Consider the following 24381-nt stretch of genomic DNA (forward strand, 5'->3'; position numbering starts at 1 on the left):
AGAGCAAGTCAGACCCATAGCCAGAACTTGATTCCCTATCTATGGTGAGCCAAGACCCTGGGGAGGAGAGCCCTCCAGGAGGTCTCAGAGGCAGAGGCCTAGGGTGAGGCTGGAGAACCTAGACAAGTTGCCTATGGGTTGGATTTAAGCTGCTTAGTCTTTGTTTCAAAAGAATTCCACTGGGTAGGGAGAGAGAATTAGAAATGGGATGAAGGTTCTAGCAAGAAGGGGTAGCTATGGCCTTCTATATTTGATCTGAGAAACAGAAGTAGGCAGGACAGTACCGCCCCTGGTTCAAATGTCTTGGAATTAGCAGAAACCGGATCCCCTGGGAAACTCGGCAGCTGAGGGGGCCTGGGCCTCAAGGTCTGGGGGGCTTTTGTGGGAAAAAGGAGGTTCTTGCTTCTGCATAAAAGCCAAGCTGCTAAACAAGACGCAGGTGCTTATGAGGCAGCTGGAAATTATAAAGAAAATGAGGGGGAGGAGCAGGGTAATGGGAGATGAAATGGGGGCAGAGAATCACTTGGGGAGTTTAGGCGTTCCAGATGGGCTGTGAACCCTGTGGTACCCAGCCAATGGGGAAACAGGGGAGGAAAATACAAATCAAGAATAGGGAATAAAAAGCTGTGTATTTGTCTCAAGGGTGCACCTACTTGTTAAGGGCCTGATCTTGCAAGAACGTTAAATAAAAGTCCTTCCTAACTCACCAGCGGCTTCATAGAGTTCTTGGTAAGATGCTAGTTTCTTACAGCTTCCGTCATGGAGAAAAGGGAGATGGCCAGGAGAACTAAGCAGCCAATGCAAAAGGCTTCGTTTGGGCGCTGGGTCTTCCTCTCCTTGGCCTGCCTCCCTAACTCTCTGTGGCTCCCTTTGTCTCTCTTTTCTTGACTAGATTTCTCACCAGTCTCTGTGCTCACATATCTTTCTGTCTCTATCAATGTCTCTACCTCCCTCCCTCTCTTCCTCTCTCTTTTTCTCTCCCTCTCTATCTCTCTTTCCCCTATCTCTTTCTTTGTCTCTCTCTCTCCCTTCCTTCCTCCTTCTTTCTTTCCCTGTCGCTGTCTGTCTCTTGTGGTCTCTGTTGTCTATGTCCATTTCTCTCTCTCCCCCAACTCCTGCCTTGGCCTCATGAGTAGAGCTGAGTGCATCTGTCCTGCTCAAGTACCTTGGGGATCTGCCATGGAAGCAACTTCTACATGGGGACAGAGACCTAACAATGCTGTCCCCCCATGCTCCTTCTGCTCCAGCCTGTCTCTCCTTGTCATCCCCAAACCCATCAGCCTCCACTGTCTGGCCCTAGCCTCTCCCTCATCCTCCTTAACCTCAGACCTGTGAGATACCCACCTCCCTTTCCCCAACAGCTCTCTCCATCTAGGTCAGCTGAGTTGGAATCCCCCACTGTTGCCTCTGTGCCTGTTCTAACTCCTGGGGTCTTCTCCTGCTGAGGGCTCTTCCCACCTTCACAGGCAAGCCCCACACTCGAGGCTCCATGGGTAATGAAGCAGAGCAGGTGGTCACGGAGAAAAATGACGAACAACACAGAGTAGGGCATGGAGAGTTTTATTAGTTTTGCGGTAATCCACCCTGGGGACTGGATTGACAGAAGAATGAAATCCAGGCTGTTAGATCTGGCAAGACCTTAAGAGATCATGGTGAAAAATTAATAATGCCTCTGGAACTGAACTAATTTGAGGTAAATGAGATCATATAGTCTGACCTCCCAGTCCTAGAGAGGTGATTTGTCCAGGGTCACACAGCTAGTATGACCCTTGTCACAGGACAGGGACTTGAGCCCACATTTTCTGATTCAAAATAACAGATCACCCTGTGATGCCAGGTTGACACCCTCTGTCCGTGTCTCCCCAGGGACCCTTCCCATCATCGGGGCAGGAAGCAGAGCTCATAGATTGGGGGCAATGTCCCTAATCCACTCTCCCGGGGCCTGATGTCTAAGTCTTCAGGGGGCTTCAAGGAGACCAGGGAGAAGTTTTGTAGGATGGTGGTGAGGAAGAGGAAGAGTTCTGATCGAGCAATACCCTCACCTAGACAGATGCGTTTCCCTGTGGGTGGCAGAGAAAGGTAATAAGAGAATCTTAAGAATAACAACACCTGGCATTTATCTAACATTTTTTCTCCCCAAAAGACATTCTTAGGGTCTATGATGCCTCTCCTCCCAATCTGGGGGACCTCATTACATGGGACACCTGGGTAAGCAGGGGTGGGGAGGAAATGGTGGGAGGCAGAAGAGAGATCCAAGCATTGACTGTCTCTTCTCCCCTCATCTGCCCCCCATCACCCTCCCCAATCTTTTCTCTCTCCATTAAGCACTTACACTGTACCCTGTAGAATTCCCTATTGTTAACAAACTCCTGCTTTAGAGTGCACTCCATCCTTATGGCTATCCTCTAGGCATCTCCAGGTGACTCTCCCTCCTCCCCAAGATGTTCAGTATCTCCTTCCAACACCTTGTATGTCCTGTTTTTCAATCTCCTCAATTCTCACTACTGTCTCAGGGCTACCTGAAGCACAAATGAGATGATATTTATAAAAACCCACACACATACACACACACTCAGCACAGTGTCTGGCACAGTGTGGTCCATAGGAGTGGTTATACCTTGAATCCACGACCTGCTCCACATCTCTATCCCTGCCCCTGACTGAATTTGTCTTGGGCATCCAAATTCCTAGTTATGACTCTTTTCCAGTGGCAGGATCTGAAGGCCCTTCCCAATCTTGTCACTTTCCAACAAATCAGTGTCCTTCCTAAAATGTGGTGGCCAGAACTCAACACAATGATTTGGATAGGTTTTGACCAGGGTGGAATACAGAGAGACAATCACCTCTGTTAGAGGTTTGGACACTATCCCTCCCTCCATGTAGCTTAAGATCCCATTGGTTTATTGGCTACTATATCACATGGTTGACTCATATAGAGGTTGTAGGTCCACTAAAATCCCTAGGTATTCTTAAGATAAACTTTGATCTTATGTTTTGTATTGATTTTTTTGAGCCCAGGTATAAGATTTTACATTTATCCATATTACATTCATCTTCTTAGATCTGGCCCTGCTTTAGAGCCCAACAAAATCATCAACATCTGAGCAGGGTTAAAATTGAAGGAACCTCTGCTGCCTAGGGATGCCATGCCTAGCTGGACTGCCTAGACATGGTCCTGGCAGAAAAGGAACCAGCACATGCCTGGTGAGGGCAGAAGCAGTTGGGTGGGGATGCTGCTGCCTGTGGGCACTTATAGGAGAGCTGAGTTCTTGGTTTTGGTTCTAAGCCAGAGGAGCTAACTGATGGTTATAGCCACTGAAGGGTCCCCAAGGAGCAAGAGCATTGCCAGCATAGTGTGCCAGGGCTTGGAGAGGGAAAAGAGTGCAGAGGCTGGGACCAAGACAAAGCTAAAAAAATAACAGTAAGAAGGACCTAAGGTGGGGTGGGAGGGCAGCTAGGTGGTTCAGTGAGTAGAGCACTGGCCCTAGAGTCAGGAGGAATGGAGTTCCAATCTGGCCTCAGACACTTGACACACTAGCTGTGTGACCTTGGGCATGTCATTTAACCCCAATTGCCCTGCCTTACCCACTCCAAAAAAGGACCTAAGGCCAAAGGAACCATCCCCCACACCAAGGACTAGAGGTGATTATAATAAGCCACCAAAATTTTTTAAAATTAAAAAACAGAACAAAATGAGCAAAGAAAAAGAACCAAACCATAGACAGTTACTATGGGAATAGAAAAGACCAGGGTTTGTCTTCAGAGGAGGATACTGAAGCAAAAAACAAGCTTCTTCTATCCCAAAGAGGAACATCAGGTGGTCACCTGCCCAAAAAGAATTCTTAGAAGAACTCAAAAAAGACTTTAAAAATCAAATAAGGGAGATTGAATAAAAATAATTTAAATAAGAACAATCCAAAAAACCCAAGAAGATTATGAAAAGAAAATCAACCAACTGGAAAAGGAGATCCAGAATTTTAAGGAAGAAATAAACTCCTTAAAAACTAGAATTGGGCAAGGGGAAGCCAATGACATTATGAGAGACCAAGAAATAATAAAAACAAAATAAAAAGAATGAAAAAAATAGAAGAGAATGTGAAACATAAGAAAAAGAACTGATCTGGAGAACAGATCAAGAAGAGAAAACATAAGAACAATCAGACTACCTGAAAGTTATGATCAAAAAAAGAATCTTGATACAATAATAAAAGAAATAATTAAAGAATTGCTCTGAAGTTTTAGAGCAAGAGTGGAAAGCAGAAATAGAAAAAATCCACCAATCACTGCCTGCAAAACATCCCAGGATGAAAACCTACAGGAATATCATGGCCAAATTCTGAAACCCACACATTAAGAAGAAAATATTATGAGAAATAGGAAAAAAATTTCAAATACAACAAGGCCAAAATTGGAATTATATAAGACCTAGAAGCAGCTACAAAAGACCAGAGGTCTTGGAACACTATAAAGTAAAGAGCAAAAGAAATGGGGTTGTGGCCAAAAATATCATGCCCAGCAAAGTTAATTATAATCTTGAAGAGAAAAAATGGATATTCGATGAATTGATAGACTTTCAGGATTTTGTCTCAAAAAAACCCAAAATCTAATAGAAAATTTGACATACAAGATCCACGAGAAATATAAGATAAACATCAAAGATCAATTACAAGGGACTCAATAAGGACAAATTGCTTACTTTTTATATGTGGAAATGTAAACCATATGCCTAAAGTTGTCATTAGTAATTGGGTACTTAGGAAGTAATATTGGGGTAGAACTGAGTATGATATGATTCTAAAAAGCAAAATGATATAGACAAGGTAAAAAGAGTAATTTTCTCATGCAAATGAGGCACAGTAGGAAGAATGGATATGGAGGAATCGGAGGAGGAAAGCTGGTAGTGCTGGAACCCTGATCACATAAGATCTGGGTTAAAGAGAGAATAATATATACATTTAGAAGAGTACAAAAGGCTTCTAAATTTATAAAGAAATAAGAGGGTGAAGTAAAGAGACAAGGGAGGGGTGTGGCAGAGAACTGTGTAGCGAAGTGGGAATGAGTTAAAGAGAGAACAACATATATGTATGTGTATGTATATATAAAAACAACATATGTATGTGTGTAATGTATATACTTATGTACAAATTCAGAAAGAAACAAGAAGGCAAGGGGATAGAATGGGGGAAAAGGATAAAAGAGAGATTCTTGGAGGGGGGTCGGTTAAGGAATAGGAGGGCAAGGTAGTGGGTAGAAGTAAAGCAGAGGAGTGAAGAGGGATAGGAATAGGATGACACAGATAGTGAGGAAAAATAGGAAGGAGGAAAATACACAACAAATAATTATAGGTTAGAATGTGAATGAGATGAATTTACCCATAAAATGGAAACTTATAACAGATTAAAAATTTGAATTCAACAAAGTGCTGCTTTCAGGAAATGCTATAAAAATGAGACCTTAAACTATATTATGAGGTGAGAGCATTGTTGAAGTGTAAAATTGATAATTTTGATTATTTTAAATTAAAATTTTCTTGTATGAGTAAAACTTATGGAGCCAATAATAGAAGAAGTGCAAAAAATGGAGGGAGCTTTTATAGACAGTCTCTCAGAATGTTATTGGTTAGAATATTGCTATCGTATAGGAAATGATGAGTTGATTGATTTAGAAAAACATGGGAAGACTTGGACTTATGAAGGAAGATGCTATCCATCTTCAGAGAAACAAACGACAAGTGGAAATAAGCATGGTACAGTCTTATATGTGTGTGTATATGTATACGTGTGTATATTTATAGATATCTATGTATGTGTACATGTATATGTATGTGTGTGTATATGTGTATATGTATGTGTGTGTATTCGTGCTTAATTGTAGCCTTCATGGGGTGGGGGAGTAAAAAGTGAACACGGAGAACAAAAGAAAACCTACAAGGAAGCAAAGAAAAAACTGGACAGTTTTGTAGGTATTTATTATATAGATTTCCTTGAAATGAAAATTAATTGTTTTATATTGAATCCTCTCTTATGTTTTGTGGTGCATGTGGAAATTTTTTTCTCTTTTCTTATTTTGTATTTAAGTTCAAAATAAATTTTAAAACTAAAAAAAGAGAAATGCTTGAATAAAATCTGGTACATCAATAAAAAAGTAAAGTGGGTCAGTAACCTTCCCCTGATCTAGTTTAGTAACTCTTTCAAAAGAGTAAATGAAGTCAATCTGACACAAGGTTTCTTTGAGGAAGAAGCCATGACTGGTTCCTTTTCATGATGCCTTTTCCCAGACTTACCAACCATCCTATTTCAAAATTTTGCCAAGAATAGAAGTCATGTTCAATGGCTTATATTTCAAAGACTCCATTTACTTCCTTTTTTGGAAAAACCCAGGAGACCCCTGCCTTTCTTTCAGTGCTCACTCACAGTGTCCCAGCAAGTGTATCTGACAATTCTTTTTCAGTCTTCTGAAATGAAGATGAAATGGGCCTGCCCACCTTTAGCATCATCCTTGAGTCTTCATTCTCATCCTGACACATCCAATCTGTTGCTTAATCTTGTTCCCAACTTCACATCTATCAAATGTGAGCTCACAGCTCACATAGCTGCCACCCTGGTTCAGGTCCTCAACATCTCTTAGCTAGACCGTTACAATAGCCTTCTGATTGGTCTCCCTGCCTCAAGTCTCTCCCACCTCCAATTTGTCTTCCACTCAGATGCCAAGGTGATTTCTTAAAGTATAAGTCTGACCACATCACCCCACTGTTCAGTGAGTTCTGTTGTTCAGTCATTTCAGTCATATCTGACTCTCTGTGACCCCATTTGGGGTTTTCTTGGCAAAATATCAAAGCAGTTTGCCATTTCCTTCTCCAGCTCATTTAACAGATGAGGAAACTGAAGCAAACAAGGTTAAATGAATTGCCCAGGGGCACACAGCTAGTAAGTATTGAGGACAGATTTGAACTCAGGAAGATGAGGCACTCTATCCACCATGGCATCACCTAGCTGCCCCTCAGTGAGTTCTAGTTGCTCCCTATTTGCCTCCAGGATCAGGTACAAAATATTTAACATATGAAGCATTTAAGGCTCTTCCTAAGCTGGCTCATTCCTTCCTGACCAGTCTTTCTTCATTTATTCCACCCCCCTCATTTATTTACTCTATAATTCAGTGAAACTGGCTTACTTGTACCTCCTCAAATATCTCAATTTTTGTCCTGCCACTGGACTTTGCTGGTGACTTTGCACAGCTCTGCCTCACTTAAATCCAGCTCACACACAAGTCAAGATGTCATTCTGTGATGTCATTTGTCCTCTTCAAGAATGAAGGGTGAACCACAACAACACCCCCTCAACTCTGCACACCTTTGCACCAGCTGCCCTCCATACCTGGAATGCCCTATCCCCTCACATCTACCTCTTAGTTCCCTGGCTTCCTTCAAGGGTTAGTAAACCCATGTCCCAGATGCTAAAGCCTTTCCCTTTCAGATTATTTTGATTTATTCTTTATATATCTTGGTCATAGCTAGTTATTTACATGCTACCCCGCCCCCATTAGAACATGAGTTCCTTGACTCAGCTGTGTTTTTTACCTTTCTTTGTATCCCCATCCCTTAGTCCATTGCCTGACATACTGTAAGAGCTTAGTAAATGCTTATTGTTAAACTGACTAATTCAAACTTAAGCGGTGGACCAGAAATCAAAATCCCATGGTAGAGGTTGATCAGGGGAATTCCTTGATTAACATGATGAGTCTACAGAGCAGTGAGCCCTAGCCTCCTAGAAAGAAGAGGGCAGATTTCCTGGACAACTACCAGTCTCAGAGTTGGCTCTCTAGCAACCCAATCTTGGAGAATTCCAGGATCCAGTCTTCCAGAGAGATGAGTTTCTTGGTAGCTTCAGCTTCTCAATGAGAGGAGTTAGCTTCTTCCTTCTCCATCACACTAGAAGGAACCATATTTCAATTATCCTCTCTCTAAGAGGATGGGACTTCCGGGAACTCCCTATTCCTGTTTCTAGAAGGCTGGATCCTGGAACTCCCAGAGTTGTGGTTGCTTAAAACAACTACCTTGGGGCTGTGGCTGCACACCACCACAGGACATTGAGTCTGAGTTCTCCTCTGCTCTGCTTGGCTTCAGAAGGCAGAATTATGTGTAACTTATGGAAGTTGACTGAGATTAAATGTCAAGAATAACTTCTTCTTCTTCATCTTTATTGCTATCCCAAATTGGAAGCATGAGTGTGGTGCATAGAAATCTGGCCTCTAAGTCAGGAAGACTTGAATTCAACTCCTGTATGTCATCTATACTGGCTGTGTGACCTTCGTCAAGTCATTTAACTTCTCAAAACTCTAGGCAACTCTCACGGATCTTAAGTTTCCAAGAAAGTGGCTGACTTGGATTGGTAGAAGGAGTTTCCTCACTGATGAGTCCCCTAGGCTAATGAAACCCTAGGTCCAGTGCCTGTCACTATCTCAAAGTGAAGGAAGATGCCTCAGTAGAGACTGGGTTTCCCCCTCACTGGAAGTCCCCTCATAAGGAATGAGGCAATGGAGAGTCCTTTTGACTATATGAGTTCCAAAATCCTAAGATTCTTTGAATTCTCTTGCTAATATGTTAAGCCACTGCCCTTCTAAGGCCAGGAAGTTGCTCTCTGGCCACATGGATGACAGTACCTTCAGCTCCCATAAGTCTCTGCCCCAATGCAGCCATCTAATTTCAAGGGTGCTGGTAGATGTGAGGATGCTGCCAGCCCCTTTCACATGAGCCCAGATCCACTCTTTGCTTTACATCTCTCTGTCCCATCCTCCAAAAAGAGGGACAGGCCAAAGGATCCAAAGGGTCAGTTTCCCTTTCATGGGGACCTAGTACAAAGAGATAGTTCTGATCACCAACAGGTGAGTCAATTAAATCACCCTGGAGGACCCAGGAGCTATTTTCAATACCATCTACAAGGTATTAATGGACACTCAACACCCTCCACAGAGAGAAGCAATTAAAATCCTAAACAAAGGCTCATTCCAGGCAGAGTAGATCAAGACCTGGCAGTCAGGAAGATCCTGGTTCAAGTTCTTAGCTGTGTAATCCTCCACAAATCTCTTAATCTCTCCATGCCCTAAGAAGCTCTCTTAGACTACAAACTGTAGGGCCCATACTATTCTACACTGGAACAGGATCTTCCTTGGGAACTCCCTACACCAAAGAAATCACAGCAAAACAGAACAACCTGAAAGCTAGCCAAGGTTCTTGGGAGGTGGGAACGGTTTGTTTGTTGTATTTGTAACCTGGCTTCCAACCAAGACCTAAGCATTTTGGGAGCAGTCCTATATGCAAAAGAAAAGTGTCTCTTGAAGAAAATGCTGAGCTTCACTGACCCTGATCACTTGCATAAGGAGTGGGCTGGGTTGGTGCCAAAGTTTCTTTGTTGAGAGACACTCATGACACAACACACCCTCCAAGTGAGAAACATGAAAAAAAAACCTTTGTAAACTGCAGACATTTGGAGGAGCTAGCTTCTTAATAACCACTGATTTCCAGCTTGTCTCCCCTGAGCCTTCCACCCTTCCCTGTGCCCTAGGGATTTTCTCCATGATAGACATTGGGTCCCCTCTCTTGGTTTGAGCTTTCTCTACTTCTCTACAACTTCCAAAGTCTTTTTCTGTGTATCTCGTCCAAAGAGTGTATTGCAACACACCTGTTTTTCTCTCCCAAAATTCTAACATCAGTTCCACTCCTTATGCAGGTACCCATTGTCATTTATGGTTATTAGTATTCTCTCCACCATTAAGTGTCAAGCCTCCTTCCACATATGCAGCAACATGCAAAATGCCATGACAGTTGAGAGCCTGGTTACATCATTGTATCCTCAGTGTCTATCATTGACATCCTGACACATACATAGTAGGTTTTTAATGAGTGCTAATTAATCCATTGACTGATTAGGGAACTCCCCTGATCAATTCCATAAACCTTCTCAGGCATTATCTTCTAAATCAGCTGCCCTTTTCACAAATAAGGCTTTGTCTTGGGAAAGTACTTTCCCTCCAATCAGCAATAGTGATGAAAATACCCTCTGTCCCTCCAGGGATCTTTGGTTTCTTACCTAACACTCTGTATTCCTTAGTAGTGATTTGTAGATTCCTTCTGGCAATTATCATTTGGGCCACAGGAATCACTGGAGATGGCGTATAATCATCAAGTTTGACAACTCTGAGAAGGTTCCCTGCCATAGCCTAGACACATGTCAGTGCATGGCAGCAGTGATCTCTTTTCTTGACCAGCTTCTCCCTCTGTCCTCAACTGGGGAGTCACCACCTGCTGCCTTCTGTCTGATCTCTTACCTAGCAGGCACTGCCTGTCCAAGTCATTCCTTGAAGAAGCAAGGCTTTCCTCCTGGAGCATCTAGCTCCACCTCTTCAGAAAAGGTCTCCTATCTATTCCCTGGCTCCAAGAGTTCTGTACTCCTTCCATTTCTGCTCTATACCCATCCTTCTGCTCACCAACCTGCCACAGTTAAAATGCCCACTATATCTTCAGACCATCTTCATTTTTGATGTTCTCACCCCAAAGCCCTGTTCCATTTCTAATGGGATCACAGATTTAGAAATAGAAGAAAATTTAGAGGCTACCAAGTCCAACATTATTATTTTACAGATAAGAAACCGAAGTCCAGAATGAGGAAGGGACTAGTTCAAGACCACTTAGTTGGTGGAGGGAGAAGGTATCAGACTAGGAGCTGGGACTCAAATGTAGGTCTTCTCCAGACCTCTATCCACTAAATCACACTGCCCCTCAGGGCACAGGAGTATCTCTCTAAGAGGCAATTATAGCAAAGATTAAGTTGTCCCCCCACCCACCCATATCCCCAAGGAGCCTAGCTTCCAAAATGGAGCAAAGAAAAGAGCTAATTACTTTCTGTGGTATGGGAAAAGAAACCTGTATTTGGAGTCATAGGAACAGGGACTGGGTTTGGCCCCTGCCAGTAACTCATGGGATCACCTCAGTGAGTCCCCCTCCCTTCTTCTCTCTTGCTTCATTTGTAGAATGGGGATAATATGTGCACTGCCCACCTCATAAGGTCAGTTGTGGCAAAAGCCCTTTGTAAAGCTTCATGTGCCATAGAAAAGGGATTTATTATTAAGAATATTATCCTACACTAAATAGAGGAGATGGTAACCCCCTCCCTCTTTGCAGAAGAGGGGGGACCTTAGACATTGGGTGGGGTAGAGGTGAGGGGGCTTCATATAATGTTGGGCTCAGTTGATATGCTGGTTAATTTTGATGAAAGATTTTGTTCTTTATTTTTTTAAATAAGGATTAGCTTTCTGGTAGATGGAGTAGAAGGAATATTTTTGGAAATTAAGGTAGTCCCAAAATGAAAGATATAAATATTTTTAAAGGAAATTTTTTTTAATAAAGAAGGCACTCTTAATATGAAAAATCCACTTCTTTTAGTATTACTTAGACAGAAAACCCCAGATTAGAAAAGGAGAAATTCACTCCTGCCTGATGGAGATATCACTTGGTGGGGGATTGCATAGTTTTCTGTTATAACTCTCCTTACCAAGCACTTCTCTTTCTCTGTGACTTGGTATCCAGCCAGGCAAGGAGACATTGCAAGACTCTAAGCTGGCATTCTGTTTAAGCAGCTCATGCCTTGTGGGTTTGGTTAGTACCAATGCTGATATGAGGTTCCATAACTGAGAGGAAAGGGTACAGGCAGGGTTGTAGCCTCTCTCTCTGTCTCTCTGTCTCTCTATCTCTCTTTCTCTTTCTCTATCTCTCTGTCTCTCTATCTCTCTCTCTCTGTCTCTCTCTCTCTGTTTGTGTGTGTGTGTGTGTGTGTGTGTGTGTGTGTGTGTGTCCCTCACCGACACCAAAAGGACATGAAGGCATGTACTTACCCATGGAGAAAGGGATAAAGGCTTCATTTTTTTTCAGAGCTCCTTGGGCATCCAAGAAGTGGTTGGGGTCAAAGATATGTGGCTTCTCAAAATGACGAGGATCTTTCAGACTGGAGCTCAGGAAAAGGAACACATTAATGCCCTGGTGTGAATGTGAGGGAGAGACACTCATAGTAGGTAGGCATGGTGCTCCCCTTACTTCTGGAGAAATTCTAGAATTTTTAATGAAAGTACAAGAAAAAAGTAGGGTGTGCCCACATCGGGGGTGCTGCAAGCATTGACTTTGGGTACTCACCAATCCAAGGACTCCAGGACCTCAAACGACTTTACCTTGGGAAGAAGATAGCCTTGGAAGGAGGTGTCTTCAGTCACCATGTGAGGTAGACCCAGAGGGAGAAGGTCACTGAATCTCTGGATCTCATGGATGACAGCATCTGTGTAGGGCATTTTGGCTCGATCCTTGAGTTCTGGAGGACGGTTCTTCCCAATCACGTGGTCAATCTCTTGCTGGACTTTCTCTGGGACAGAGAAAGGGACATGTAAAGCCAATTCATATGAAGGGCCCCAGAGGGCAATGGGAGAACAGGCAGATGAGTGAGTGCTACTGCTTTACCAAGCAGCCTGGTGGCATTCATAATAAAGGAACTCTGATGTGGGCAGTTAGGTGGTGCTGTGAATAGAGGGCCAGGTCTGAAGTCAAGAAGACTCAATTTCATGAATGAAAATCTAGCCTCAGACACTTACTAGGTGTGTGACCCTGGGCAAGTCACTTAACCCTGTTTGCCTCAGTTTCCTCATGAGCAGGAAAAGGAAAAGGCAAACCACTCCAGTACCTCTGTCAAGAAAACTCCTTTCAGAGATTCAGTGTATAGCATTGCTTTTGCTCGTCTGCGTCAGAATACTTGCAAACATCAAGACTGGTTTGATGAAAATGATGGGGAAATTCAGAAGCTGCTAAATGAAAAATGAGAACTTCACAGGGTTTACCAGGAGGGTACTTCATTTGAACTGAATCAGGAAGATTCTGAAGATTACCTGGCAGTATAAGATATCAGACACTGAGGTCCTTTCTTGAACTAAACTGCCAAGCATTCAAACTCTAGTGCAGAGACAGCAACTCCAATAGGCTGGCCATGTTGTTCAAATGCCAGATGTATGTTTGCCAAAAAGACTATTTTACACAGAGTTCATACACGGTAGGAACTCTGATGGTGGTCAGAAAAAGCATACAAGGACACTCTCAAGGTCTCTATTAAGAACTTTGGAATTGATTGTGTGTTCATCCTACCTGCCATCTAAGAAGGCAGAATTTAATTCCATCGAAAGTAAAGCAAAGCTTAGAGAGATGCAGGATTCCTGGTTCAGTAAGAAGGCAAATGAAATTCAGTTTCATGTTGATAGTAACAATCCGAAGTGCTTTTATGATGCCCTGAAGGCTATTTATGGGCCAAAGATCTATGGTGCAGCTCAACTACTCAGTGCCGATGGAGCCACATTGATTAGTGATAAGGACATGATGCTAGAGAGATGGGCTAAACACCGCCATAGTGTTCTTAACAGACCATCATCAATCAATGCTGAGGCTACTGACCGTTTACCTCAGGTTGAAATCAATCCCTTCCTAGCTGAAGTTCCAACTGAAGAGTTTTTGAATGCCGTTAGGCTCCTTTCATGTGGCAAAGCACCTGGTGCTGATTCTATTACAGCTGAGATTTACAAGGTAGGGGGTCCATTGCTCATACAAAAGCCAACAGAAATTTTCCAGTTTATATGGCAAGAGGAGGTTATTCCCCAGGAGTTCAAGGATGCCTCCATTGTCCATCTCTATAAAGGTAAAGGAAATAGACTGTCCTGTGATAACCACAGGGAGCAGGGTGTCTCTCTCTTAGTCATTGCTGGCAAGATCCTTGCCAGAGTCCTCCTTAATAGGCCGATGTGTCACCTGGAAGATGGTCATCTACTTGAGGGCCAGTGTAGCTTCAGAAGGGGCAGAGGAATGGTTGACATAGTGTTTGCTGCCCAACAACTCAAGGAGAAATGCTAGGAGCAAAACAGAGGTCTGTACTTTGATACTGTCAGTCATGAGGGCTTGTGGAAAATCATGTCAAAACTTGGTTGCCCAGAGAAGTTCATCAGTATTGTATGTCAATTTCACGATGGCATGCTTGTAGTGACACCTTGGCAGGTAATGAATAATGGACAATGCTCTCGTGGTTTCCCAGTCACCAATGGAGTGAAACAAGGCCGTGTGCTTGCTCCCATGCTTTATAGCATGATGTTTTCGGCCATGTTGTCAAATGCCTTCAATGAGGATGAACACAATATCATGGTCAGCTACCTCACTGATGGTAAATTCTTCAACTTGAAAAGATTACAAGCCAAGACCAAAGAAGAGGGAGTGTTGCTACATAGTTTGTTTTTTTTTTTTGTTTGCAGATGATTGTGCACTCAGTGCAGCCTCTGAAGCTGAGATGCAACAAAGTGTGGATTGATTCTCTGCTGCTTGTGCTCATTTTGGTGTAACAATTAATACCAAGAAAACACAGGTGCTCCACCAACATCACACCATCCATATGTGGAACCATTTGTTACAGCAAATGGAGTTTTGATACTGTGGATAAGTTCACTTATCCAGGAAGCACATTTTCCAGGAATGTACACATTGATAATGAAGTTGACATGCATTGCCAGAGCTACCTCAGCATTTGGGAAGGTCCAAATTAAAGTGTGAGGGAGAAGAGGTATTACAATGACTACTAAACTGAAGGTCTACAAAGCTATTATGCTGACCTCACTGTTGTATACCTATGAAACCTGGGCAGTCTCCTAGCACCATGCCAGTAAACTGAATCACTTCCATTTGCATTGTCTTCAGAAGATTCTGAACCTCACCTGGCAGGATAAGATACCAAACACAGAGGTTATTTCTTCAACTAAATCGCCAAGCATTCAAACTCTACTGCAGAGACAGCAACTCCAATGGGCTGGCCAGATTGTTCAAATGCCAAATGTATGCTTGCCAAAAAGACTATTTTATGGAGAACTCACAAAGGGCAAGCGCTCACCTGATGGTCAGAAAAAGTGATACAAAGAAACTCTCAAGGTCTCTCTTAAGAGTTTTGGAATTGATTTGTGACACGGGAGACACTGGGGCAGGACTGCCCTCATCAGAGAAGATGCTGTGCTCTATGAGCAAAGCAAAATTGAAGTAGCTCAAAAGAAATGCTAGATGTGCAAATTTAGAGAATCGACCCTAAATGTTCACATGGACTATTTGAGCCTAATGTGTGGTAGAGCATTCTGAGCTCATATTGGTCTGATCGGCCATAGTCAGACACATTGTAACTTGACTCCAACATAGTGATGTTCATTGGTCCTCTTCAAGAACGAAGGACAACAACCAACCAAGAAAACCCCAACCTCAGTCGCAGAGTGTCAGACAGGACTGAAAAACTACTTAATACAGCAACAACTCAGATGACTTCTAAAGTGTAGCCCATTCAGGAAAAGTTAACCTGAAATCTCTAAGGGGCACTCACAATTGACTTGCCTAAGTCTGGAACGATGGGAGAGATCGTTCATTCATTAACAACCACTGATTGACCGCCTATTATGAGAAAAGCTTTCATAGATTGAATAAAGAATAACCAAGTGACATGGTTTCCTTAGAATTTTAAAAAGCCATTTGGAAAGCCAAATAGAAAGTCATTTAACTCTTCATTTCACAAGTAATTATGAAACACCTACTCCAGGAGAAGCCCCTTAATTCTCTGCTTTGTTTTCAGGGTAAAAAAAAATCGCAGGACTTGGTTGAAATGGGAATCATCAACTCAATTACTCCTGGTGAAATGAAGAACCCTTCCCTGACACTGACTCTTAATGTCCTCTAGGCTTTGTCACCTGCCCTGCCACCACTTTCTATGGTATCATAAGTCTTACCAACTATAATACATCTATACCCTCCAGACCTCTGGAATTGTCATCTGACTTACTCTTGCTCCTCATCTCCTGGTTTCCCTGGCTTGCTTTTCAACTAAAGTCTCAACTTCTGAAAGAAACTTTCCTACTCCCCTTTAATGCTAGTACCTTCCTTCTGTTGATTACCCCCCAATATATCCAGTATATGTATTGCTTGTTGTACAGAATTAATTAAAGTTATATGGAATCTACCCCATTTGACTGAGAACTTCTTGAGGGTAGAAATGCTTTCTTTATAACCCCAGTACAGTGCCTGTCATGTAGTAAGTGTTTAATCAATGTGGTTTCATCTGACTGACCTATTGATGTAAACTTAAGAACCCTTGGACCTTGCCAGCTACCCTTCCACTGCTCCTTAGGACTTTTGGGTGTTTCCATCTGTCTACACATGAACTTTCTTTAATGTTCCCCAATAAGAGTATGAGTTCTTAACAGAAGGAACTGCCTCTGTCATTTATTTGAATCTCTGGCACTTAGAACAGTGATTGGCATATACTAAGTGTCTATTAGATGCTTTTTAATACATTCATTCATTGATTCATTCATTATTACAAGTCTGAAAAGAGTATTCAATCAGAGTCAGACTTTGGGGTAGGAAACCAGAGTAGGGATAAGGGGCCACTTCTCTGACTGGGAAAGTAGAAAGAATGCCATCTCACAGGGATTTGTTTCTCAGGTGGCTGTTAATGTATGGACAAATTATCTAGAGGGGGAAGGCAGCCTCTTGCTGTCTCAATGTCACTGTCTCTTTTATTATTATTATGTGATGATGATAATAATAATAGTTACCATTTACATAGCCCCTACTATTTCCCTCGTGCTTTGCTGGGCACTTTGCCTCATTTATCTCATTTGATCCTCACAACAACCCTTGGAGGTTGGTGTTATTTTTATCTTCATTTTACAGTTTAGGAAACTGAGGCAGGCAGAGGTTAAGTGACTTACCCATAGCAAGTGTCTGAGGCCTGATTTGAATTCAGGTGTTCCTCATTCTATCCACTGCACCACTTAGCTGCCTCTCTTGAGGTCAGACATGTTCAAGATATGGATCTGATTCTCAGGACACCCCAGAAGCTGCTTGAAGCAGCTTAGCTTTAATGTGGACAAAGTTTGAGAACTTCACTGAGCATCAGAACTGGAAGGTGCCTTGGGAGACCATCCAAGTTTCCTTTGACATTCTTTGACTTGCAAAGAACCTCTGTGGCCATCAAGACCAATTTACACAATTCAAGGAGAATTCCCACCACAACATGCCTGAGAAGTGGTCAGCATCAGTTTGAAAACCTGTAGTGAGGGGGCACACCACCCAATATCCTGAAACAGCCATTGGCTTCTACTTTGGAACAGCTCTCATGATTAGGAAATCTCCTTGCCTTGAGTCTCAGTAGGCTATTTTGTTATTTCTCTCCATTGCCCCTGGGTCTGCTTCCTGGTGGCAAGTAGGCTATTTCTTTCACTACAAGACTGTCCTTCAGATACTAGACAATGCTATCTCCTTCCTGCCCCATCTCCCATCCCTCAAATTTTCTCTTCTCCAGGCTAAACATACATAGTTTTGTAAATTGCTACACATGTGATAAGGACTCAAGATCTTCCAACACCATGGTTGCCCTCCTCCAGATACTGTCCAACTTAGCAACATCTGTCCTAAATTGTGATGTACAGAACCAAATAGAAAGCTCCAGTTATGTTCTGATGAGAGCAGAGTACAGGGTTAGCAGCACTAGCGCCTCCTCATTCCTGGAAACTATGCCCCATTTCATGGAGTCTAAGGTCCCATTAACTTTTCTGGCTGGCACATCCCACAGCTGCTACATATTGAACTTGTAACATACTAAAACCCCCCATCTTTTCCAAGCTATTGTCTAACTGTGACTCCCCATCTTAAACTTGAGTTCTTTTTTTTAACAAGATATAAAACTTTAACAATTTAATTCCTATTAGATTCATTTTACTAGATTCAGTCCAATGTTCTAGCTTGTCCAGGTCTTTTTTGGATTTTTCTATGTGAGGAAACTGAGGCCCAGAGAAGGGAAGGACTTGCCCAGGGTCCATTATTAAGCCAGGGGTAGCAGAAGCACTACAATATTAGCCTCTAGGCTCTCAGTCCTCACACTTCAGGAGCCTCATGGATGCCTCCCCAAATTGCCTGCTCACCTGCCACCTGGGGATATTTGAGAAGCAGAAGGCAGCCATAGCGCGGAGTAGTGCTGGTGGTCTCAGTGCCCGCAAAGAACAAATTCAGGATGGTAAAGATGAGGGACTTCTGATCAAACGCAGAACCTGGAACCTCCTGCTCCTAGGGTGGTTGATAACGAATAGAGAGAAGGGTGGCACAGAGAGCAGGCAGAGTCCTTCCACGTACCCCACTGCCTCTTCTTTAGGGATCTGTCTCAGAGGCTGATTCTTCCTCTGTCTGGACTGATCCCTGTCCATTCCTATCTCCATTTTGTCTGCCCATGTATATCATAGTGTTTCCTTCCCCGTGTCTCCCTCTCTGTCTCCCTCAGTATCACTCTCTTCTCTGTCTTTGTTTTTCTTCCTTCTCACCTCTGTCTCTCTATATCTCCCCTTCAGCCTCTCCCTTCCTGTTGGCCCTCTCCCCATGCCTCTATGCCTCTCCATTTTTCCTTTGTTTGTCTGTCTCTTCCTGCCTCCCTGTCTCTGTGCACACATGCGCATGCATACACACACACACAGAGCCATGACAATCTTTTTCTGTGAGTGTCACTAATTCCTGTGTGTTGAGGGAGGGGAAGGAGGGGAGACTCACTTTCTCTATGTGGAGCAGGAAGCTGTCTGTGAAGTCCCGGGGGGCACTGGGGTCCAGAGTCTCTTGATGCTTCTCAACATGGCTAGCAATGAAGTCTTTGGCATGCTGAGCAATTTTCAACACACGGCAGTGGGGCCCAGGAAAAAACTTCAGCAAATGTGGGAACTGTTCAAACAACTGGGGATAGAGGACGAGAGGGCAGACACAGGCCTGGCTGTGCCCCAGCCCTCACAGTTCCTTCGGTTCTCAGCACACTTTACTGGGATTGATCTGAATGTCCTCCCTGACCTTGCCCCACCCCAAGCCCTCCAAACTGTCCCCCTCCAAAAATCAATATATCCTTGTGTACCCTTCCTTTTGTCCTTCCTCCCTGTTCTTCCTTCTGGATTTTTATTTATGTGACTGGAAATAAAGTTTAATATTCCAAATGAATAGTACACAAGCTCTATCTCAGTGCTTCCCATAAGTGTCACATATATTTGTGTCATGTCCCCACTGTAACCAGGTGATACAGATGATAGCAAGTCCTGAGTTCAAAAGAGACCTCAGACACTTACTGACCATTGTGAGAACCAGATGAGGCAATATTGGTAAAAGGATTTGCAACCTTTAAAGTGCTCTATAAATAGAATTATTATTATTATAAGTATTGTCACCATATTAGGGACTAATAAGGTCATTCTGTCTCTTGCTCTAACATTATCTCTGTATGTCTGTCTCTTATCTTTTCCCTGTCTTTCTCAGTCTCTCCCTGAGACTCAGAAATTATTATTTTGATAAGGCTTTTTGAATCATTTGCTGTGTTCTTCTGGTCCCTTTGCTTGGCTCTGGGAATACAAAACAGTCTTCACTGCCTCCCTGCATTTCCCCCTCCTTGCATCCTTCCCTCTCTGTCCTCCTCTTTCCATTTCCCCTTATGTCCCTCCCAATGCACTCCCCTCCCTCTGTTCCCCTTTATTATCTCTTAGTTCCCTCTCTCTGTGTCCATGGTATCTTCCTATGCACCCCTGTGTTCCCCTTCCTTGGGTCCCCAAGCCACACCTGCATCCATGAGGAGCTGATAATGGTGAAAGCTTCAGTTAACATGTTCAGCAGCCCCTGGAACTGGGTATCCTGGTATGAGAAGCGCTCACTGAACACAAGAGAACAGATGATGTTGGCCATGGCTGAATGGAAAAGGAAGGTGGGGTCCAGCAGGGCCCCTGGAGAAAGGAGAGACAAGAAAGATGAGAATTTAGGGAGTGGTAAGAAGCTCCCAGATGTCTACTATCTGGGTCTTTTTGTTTTCTTTGGTAGCCTAAAGAGAATCTGTTTCTTTTCTCTCTGTGAAAATCTTTAGGGCCAAAGAAAATGATTCACAGAAGGAGTGAATTCTGAGACTCTGGGAAGGGAGAAGGCCATATCCTTCTACTTCTGGAGGTCATTCTGTGACAGGAGGAAGAGAGAAAAAGACATCATGTGGGACTTGCCTTCTTTCCTTTCCTCTGTTCCTTCCCATTACGACTTTTTGAGGGGAGATGACAGAATTCATGAATAATAAGGCTGACCAGGAACAGTGCAGCAGCTGAAGGCTGAACCCAGAGGGGAGGAGTATATACTATACCACACTCAATGTTGCCAAGAACTGGCTGAGTGCCTGCAACTACTATGAACCCCGTGGCTAGTGAACCAGGTAGAATTCCATCTTCCTTAGTTTTCCGAATCTTAGATGAGGGGGTAAAACTCTCTCCCCGTCCCTTTTTTATGAGCTTGCCATTCTGCATGCTCTGGAAATAGCACCAGCCACACCAAAGACATGGGAGGGAGCAGGTGTGACATGGAAGGTTTATATTGTCTTTTGCATTTCAAATACTTGTCCTTAAACCTACATGCTCACAACCTACTAAGTGTCGGAATCTATGAATGGCAAGGAAAGAGATCTGAGAAAGTGAAATACCCATAAGAGGTGCAGATCATCAAGACAAAATATAAATAAGTGTCATATTTTAATAGTCAGTTAATATATCATCTCCTAGACTAGAGAGTAAGCCAGGAGTCAGAGAAAACCCCCACACTGAGCTCCATGTGGAGCATTAAACTGCCAGCGGAGAGAAGTGGCAAATCCAGAATGGCTCGGCAGAGTACCCCCTGATATGTAAGAAAAATAATAAAGCAGCACTATTTATATGGCACTATGTGCCAGCACTGTGCGAAGCACTTTACAAATATTATCTCATCTGATACTCACAATGACCCTGGGAGGTCTGTGTTGTTATTATCACCAGTTTATAGATGAGGAAACTGAGGCAGACAGAAGTTAGGTGACTTCCCCAGGGTCACACAGCTAGGAAGTATCTGAGGCTGCATTTGAACTCGGGTCTTTTTGAGGACAGGTTCAGTGCTTTATCCACTGTGCCACCTACTCAGCTGCCTCAACACAGATGTTGAGTAAAATATATGTTGCACTCTGACCTAATTCAGACCCCTTGCCTGGATTTTTACCTATGTAAAATTAGCACATAGGAACCAATACTCTGAATGATTACTACGACACCACAGGTGTTTACTTGCCTCATGTATATTGGGGGACTCTTAGAAAGCCATCTTGTGTTTTATTTTATGCTTAATCATTGTGCCTCTCATTCCCTCTCTTGTCTTTTTCTATGTCTGCCTGAGTCTTTATGTTTCTCCCTTTTATTGTCTGTGTATCTGTCTTGATCTCTCTACATATCTGTGCCTCTCCCGGCTATTTCCTCTCCTCACCCTGGGATTTCCGGAGTTCCTCCACCAAGCATTGGGCTTCAGTCTTTATTTTCTCTTCAACACTCTTCTTTCCCATCCCCAAGTCCCTGAGGGCAGTAATTGAGAATCTTCGAAGTGTCTTCCACTGTTGATTACCACTAGAAAAGAACCCTGGGGGAAAGAGAAAGGAAGAGGGGATTGGAGGGAGGGAGGGAGCTGAGACCCTTCCCCCCTCATATAATCAATGTATCATATATTTAACCCTCAAATCCATGCCCTCCAACACCTGCCTCCTATTGATTGACTCCTTTTGAGTCTTCCTACTCTTGTCCCCAACATTCCTCATCCCCACAGTTCTCTTCCCCCATCCTGATGTCCCCTTCTATCTATCCCTAGGTTACTCTTCTTTGGCTTTCTCTCCATTTTCTCCAATGTCCCTCCCCCACATGCCTTATCCATCATTTTATTCCTCCCTGAATCCCTATCATCCTCCTCTCCTAATCTTCTCTCCATAGCACTTTCCTGGATCATTTCGCATAGCCCATCTCCCCCAGGTCTCTGATCCCCAAACTTCTCTGACTTCCTCTCCTTCTGCACCTTGAGTTCCATCCTGATGCTAGTCTTCATCATCCCTCTGCATTCCCTCACTGTGTCCCTCCTGCCCTGATCCTCACCCTCTGCCCTACCCACACACATATAGTTTCCCCACATCCTGCTCACCATATCCCTGGAAGATTGAATCGGCTATGGCAAGGATCCCACGGTCACTGAACACCTTTGCATTCTTCACCACAGCTTCTTTCACCGCCTCGGGTCCACATATGACAACAGCCGGCCGAGTCCCCAGATAGACAGTGAATACATCCCCATACTTGTCTTGAAACTGTGGGGCAGATCCACCTGTTCTATCATGGCCCTTCCAGGTTGCTGTCCTCAGTACCCCGTGGTCTCAATCCTCTGGCCACTTCTGCCCTGGGCCCCATAGCATGGAGCTAAAACTGAGGTGTTAGATAATATGGTCTCTAACTTCTTTCTAAGATCTATGTCCTTTATTCTAAGGTCAGTGAGATGGTACGGTGGATAGAGTGCTGAGTCTGGAGTCAGGAAGACTCATTTTCCTAAGTTCAAATTCAGCCTCAGACACTTGTGAAATGGGGGATGCTGGGCAAGCCACTTGACTCTGTTTGCCTCAGTTTCCTCATCTGTAAAATGAGGTGGGAAAAGAGATGGCAAACCACACTACTATCTTTGCCAAGAAAACCTCAGATGGGATCAAGAAGAGTCAGATATGACTGAAAAGAACTGAACAATGAATTCTAAGGTCCTTTCCAGTTCTGACATCCTTTGTTCTATATTAGAATCATAGATATTTAGAGAAAAGGGCTTTATGGATCATTTGGTCCAGAGATGTAAAATTCTTTGTCCATTGGCCAATAGTGTGGCTTGAAACAGAGTAAAATGTAATTGGGAAATGTTTAATAAAATAAATGTACATTACAACATAGATAATGTTAATTTGAGGTTTTCTAAGTTAATATGCACCCCGCAAGGACCTGTGCCTATATGAGCCTGATACGACTCATCAGTTACCATCTCCTATATTACAGATGAGGAAATGAGGCCAAGAGATGCTAGCTGATTTTCCCCAAATTACACAGCTAGTAAGTCAAGTCAATAAGCATTGATTATGAACCTTTTTATGATTCAGGCACTCTGTGTGCTCAGCACTGGCAATACTAAGAAAAAGCAAAAGTAGTCCCAGCTCTCAAGGATATTACATTCTAATAGAAGAAACATGTCCACAGCTCCATACATACAAGTTATGTCCAGGGTAAACTGGAGATAATCTCAGAGGGAAAGTACTAGCAGTAGCAGGGATGGAGAAAGGCTGGGATTTCAGCTAAGAAGTGAAAGAATTGGGATTTATGCCCATGTTGTCAGACTCCAAATCCTCAAGTATTGCTCCCATTTCTTTTCCTTCTGTTTTCACCTACTTCTATATCCAGCCAAGATCTCAGACTGCTCCTTTAAGTCATAGATGTAGAGTTAGAAGGGACCTTAGAAGTCACTTACTTCAACATCATCATTTTACAGATGAAAAAACTGAGGCAGACAAAGTGAAGTGATTTGCCCAGGGACACAGAGCTAGTAAGTGTCCGAGGCTAGATTTGAACTCATCTTGAAGATGAGTCTTTGGGACTCCAAGCCCAATGCTCTATGCATTATGGTGTCACCTATCTGCAGAAGGGACCTTAGAAGTCACTTAATTCAACATCATCATTTCATAGATGAGGAACCTGAGGCAAGTGATTTGAGTGATGCGCCCAAGGTTGGACAGGTTGATAGGTAGCAGAGCCGGGATCTGAACCAAGGTCTTCCAGACATAAAAACCCAGTGCTTCTATCCACAACACCATACTCATACTTGCTTCCAGAGGTCCACCTCTTTGGGGACCTCTCTCCCTTTACCAGTAGTCTGACCTCCCACATCTCCCCCATTGATAAATAATTTCAGAGTACTTAATCCCCAGGGACAAGACATCAGACTCAGATCTTGGAAGGTACTCAACACACCCCTCACCCAAACCATTTCGTCTTGAGGGATGTCAAAGCACTCCTCTCACCAGGAGAGAGAATAGAGAGGGCCACTACATCACTGTAGGTACTGCCCTGGGCCAGGAAGGTCCTAGGTCCACTCAGTCACCCAGATAAAAGGATAGCTCACCGCCAAGAAGGACATGAGGAGGCCACGATGGGCAAGGTGAAGCAGGTTGCCTAGCAGAGGCAGAGGTGGGGGCCCTGGAGGGAGGTTGCCTTTTTGGGGTCTCCGGGATAGGAGAAGAAGGAGCCACAGAAAGATAGCCAGGAGGAGGAGGCCTCCAGCATCCATGGCCTCTCCTCTCATGGTCCAGTTGCCTCCTTCCCTTACCTGCTGCCTGGCCTGAGCCTTTATCCCAGCTGAGAAAGGAGGCTATACCACCACCCCACACACATACTCCCAGTTAGGTAATTATCATACCTCCA

The 24381-nt window shown here is 43.5% G+C and overlaps 1 protein-coding gene across 1 annotated transcript; it reads right to left on the reverse strand.

Moving 5' to 3' along the window:
• Window positions 1-1595: 1595 nt before the first annotated feature.
• On the reverse strand, window positions 1596-24247 carry LOC118837784 (cytochrome P450 2B11-like). Its single transcript, XM_036744878.1, has 9 exons — window positions 24083-24247; window positions 22079-22241; window positions 21380-21529; window positions 19679-19839; window positions 18638-18814; window positions 18022-18163; window positions 12217-12404; window positions 11887-12028; window positions 1596-2060 (listed from the first exon to the last, which is right to left on the reverse strand). The coding sequence occupies exons 1-9, from the start codon at window positions 24245-24247 to the stop codon at window positions 1879-1881; spliced, it is 1470 nt and encodes a 489-aa protein (XP_036600773.1). The 3' UTR covers window positions 1596-1878.
• Between the last annotated feature and the right edge of the window lie 134 nt (window positions 24248-24381).

This window comes from Trichosurus vulpecula, chromosome 2, assembly GCF_011100635.1.
Source record: "Trichosurus vulpecula isolate mTriVul1 chromosome 2, mTriVul1.pri, whole genome shotgun sequence".
Classification (NCBI taxonomy): Eukaryota; Metazoa; Chordata; class Mammalia; order Diprotodontia; family Phalangeridae; genus Trichosurus; species Trichosurus vulpecula.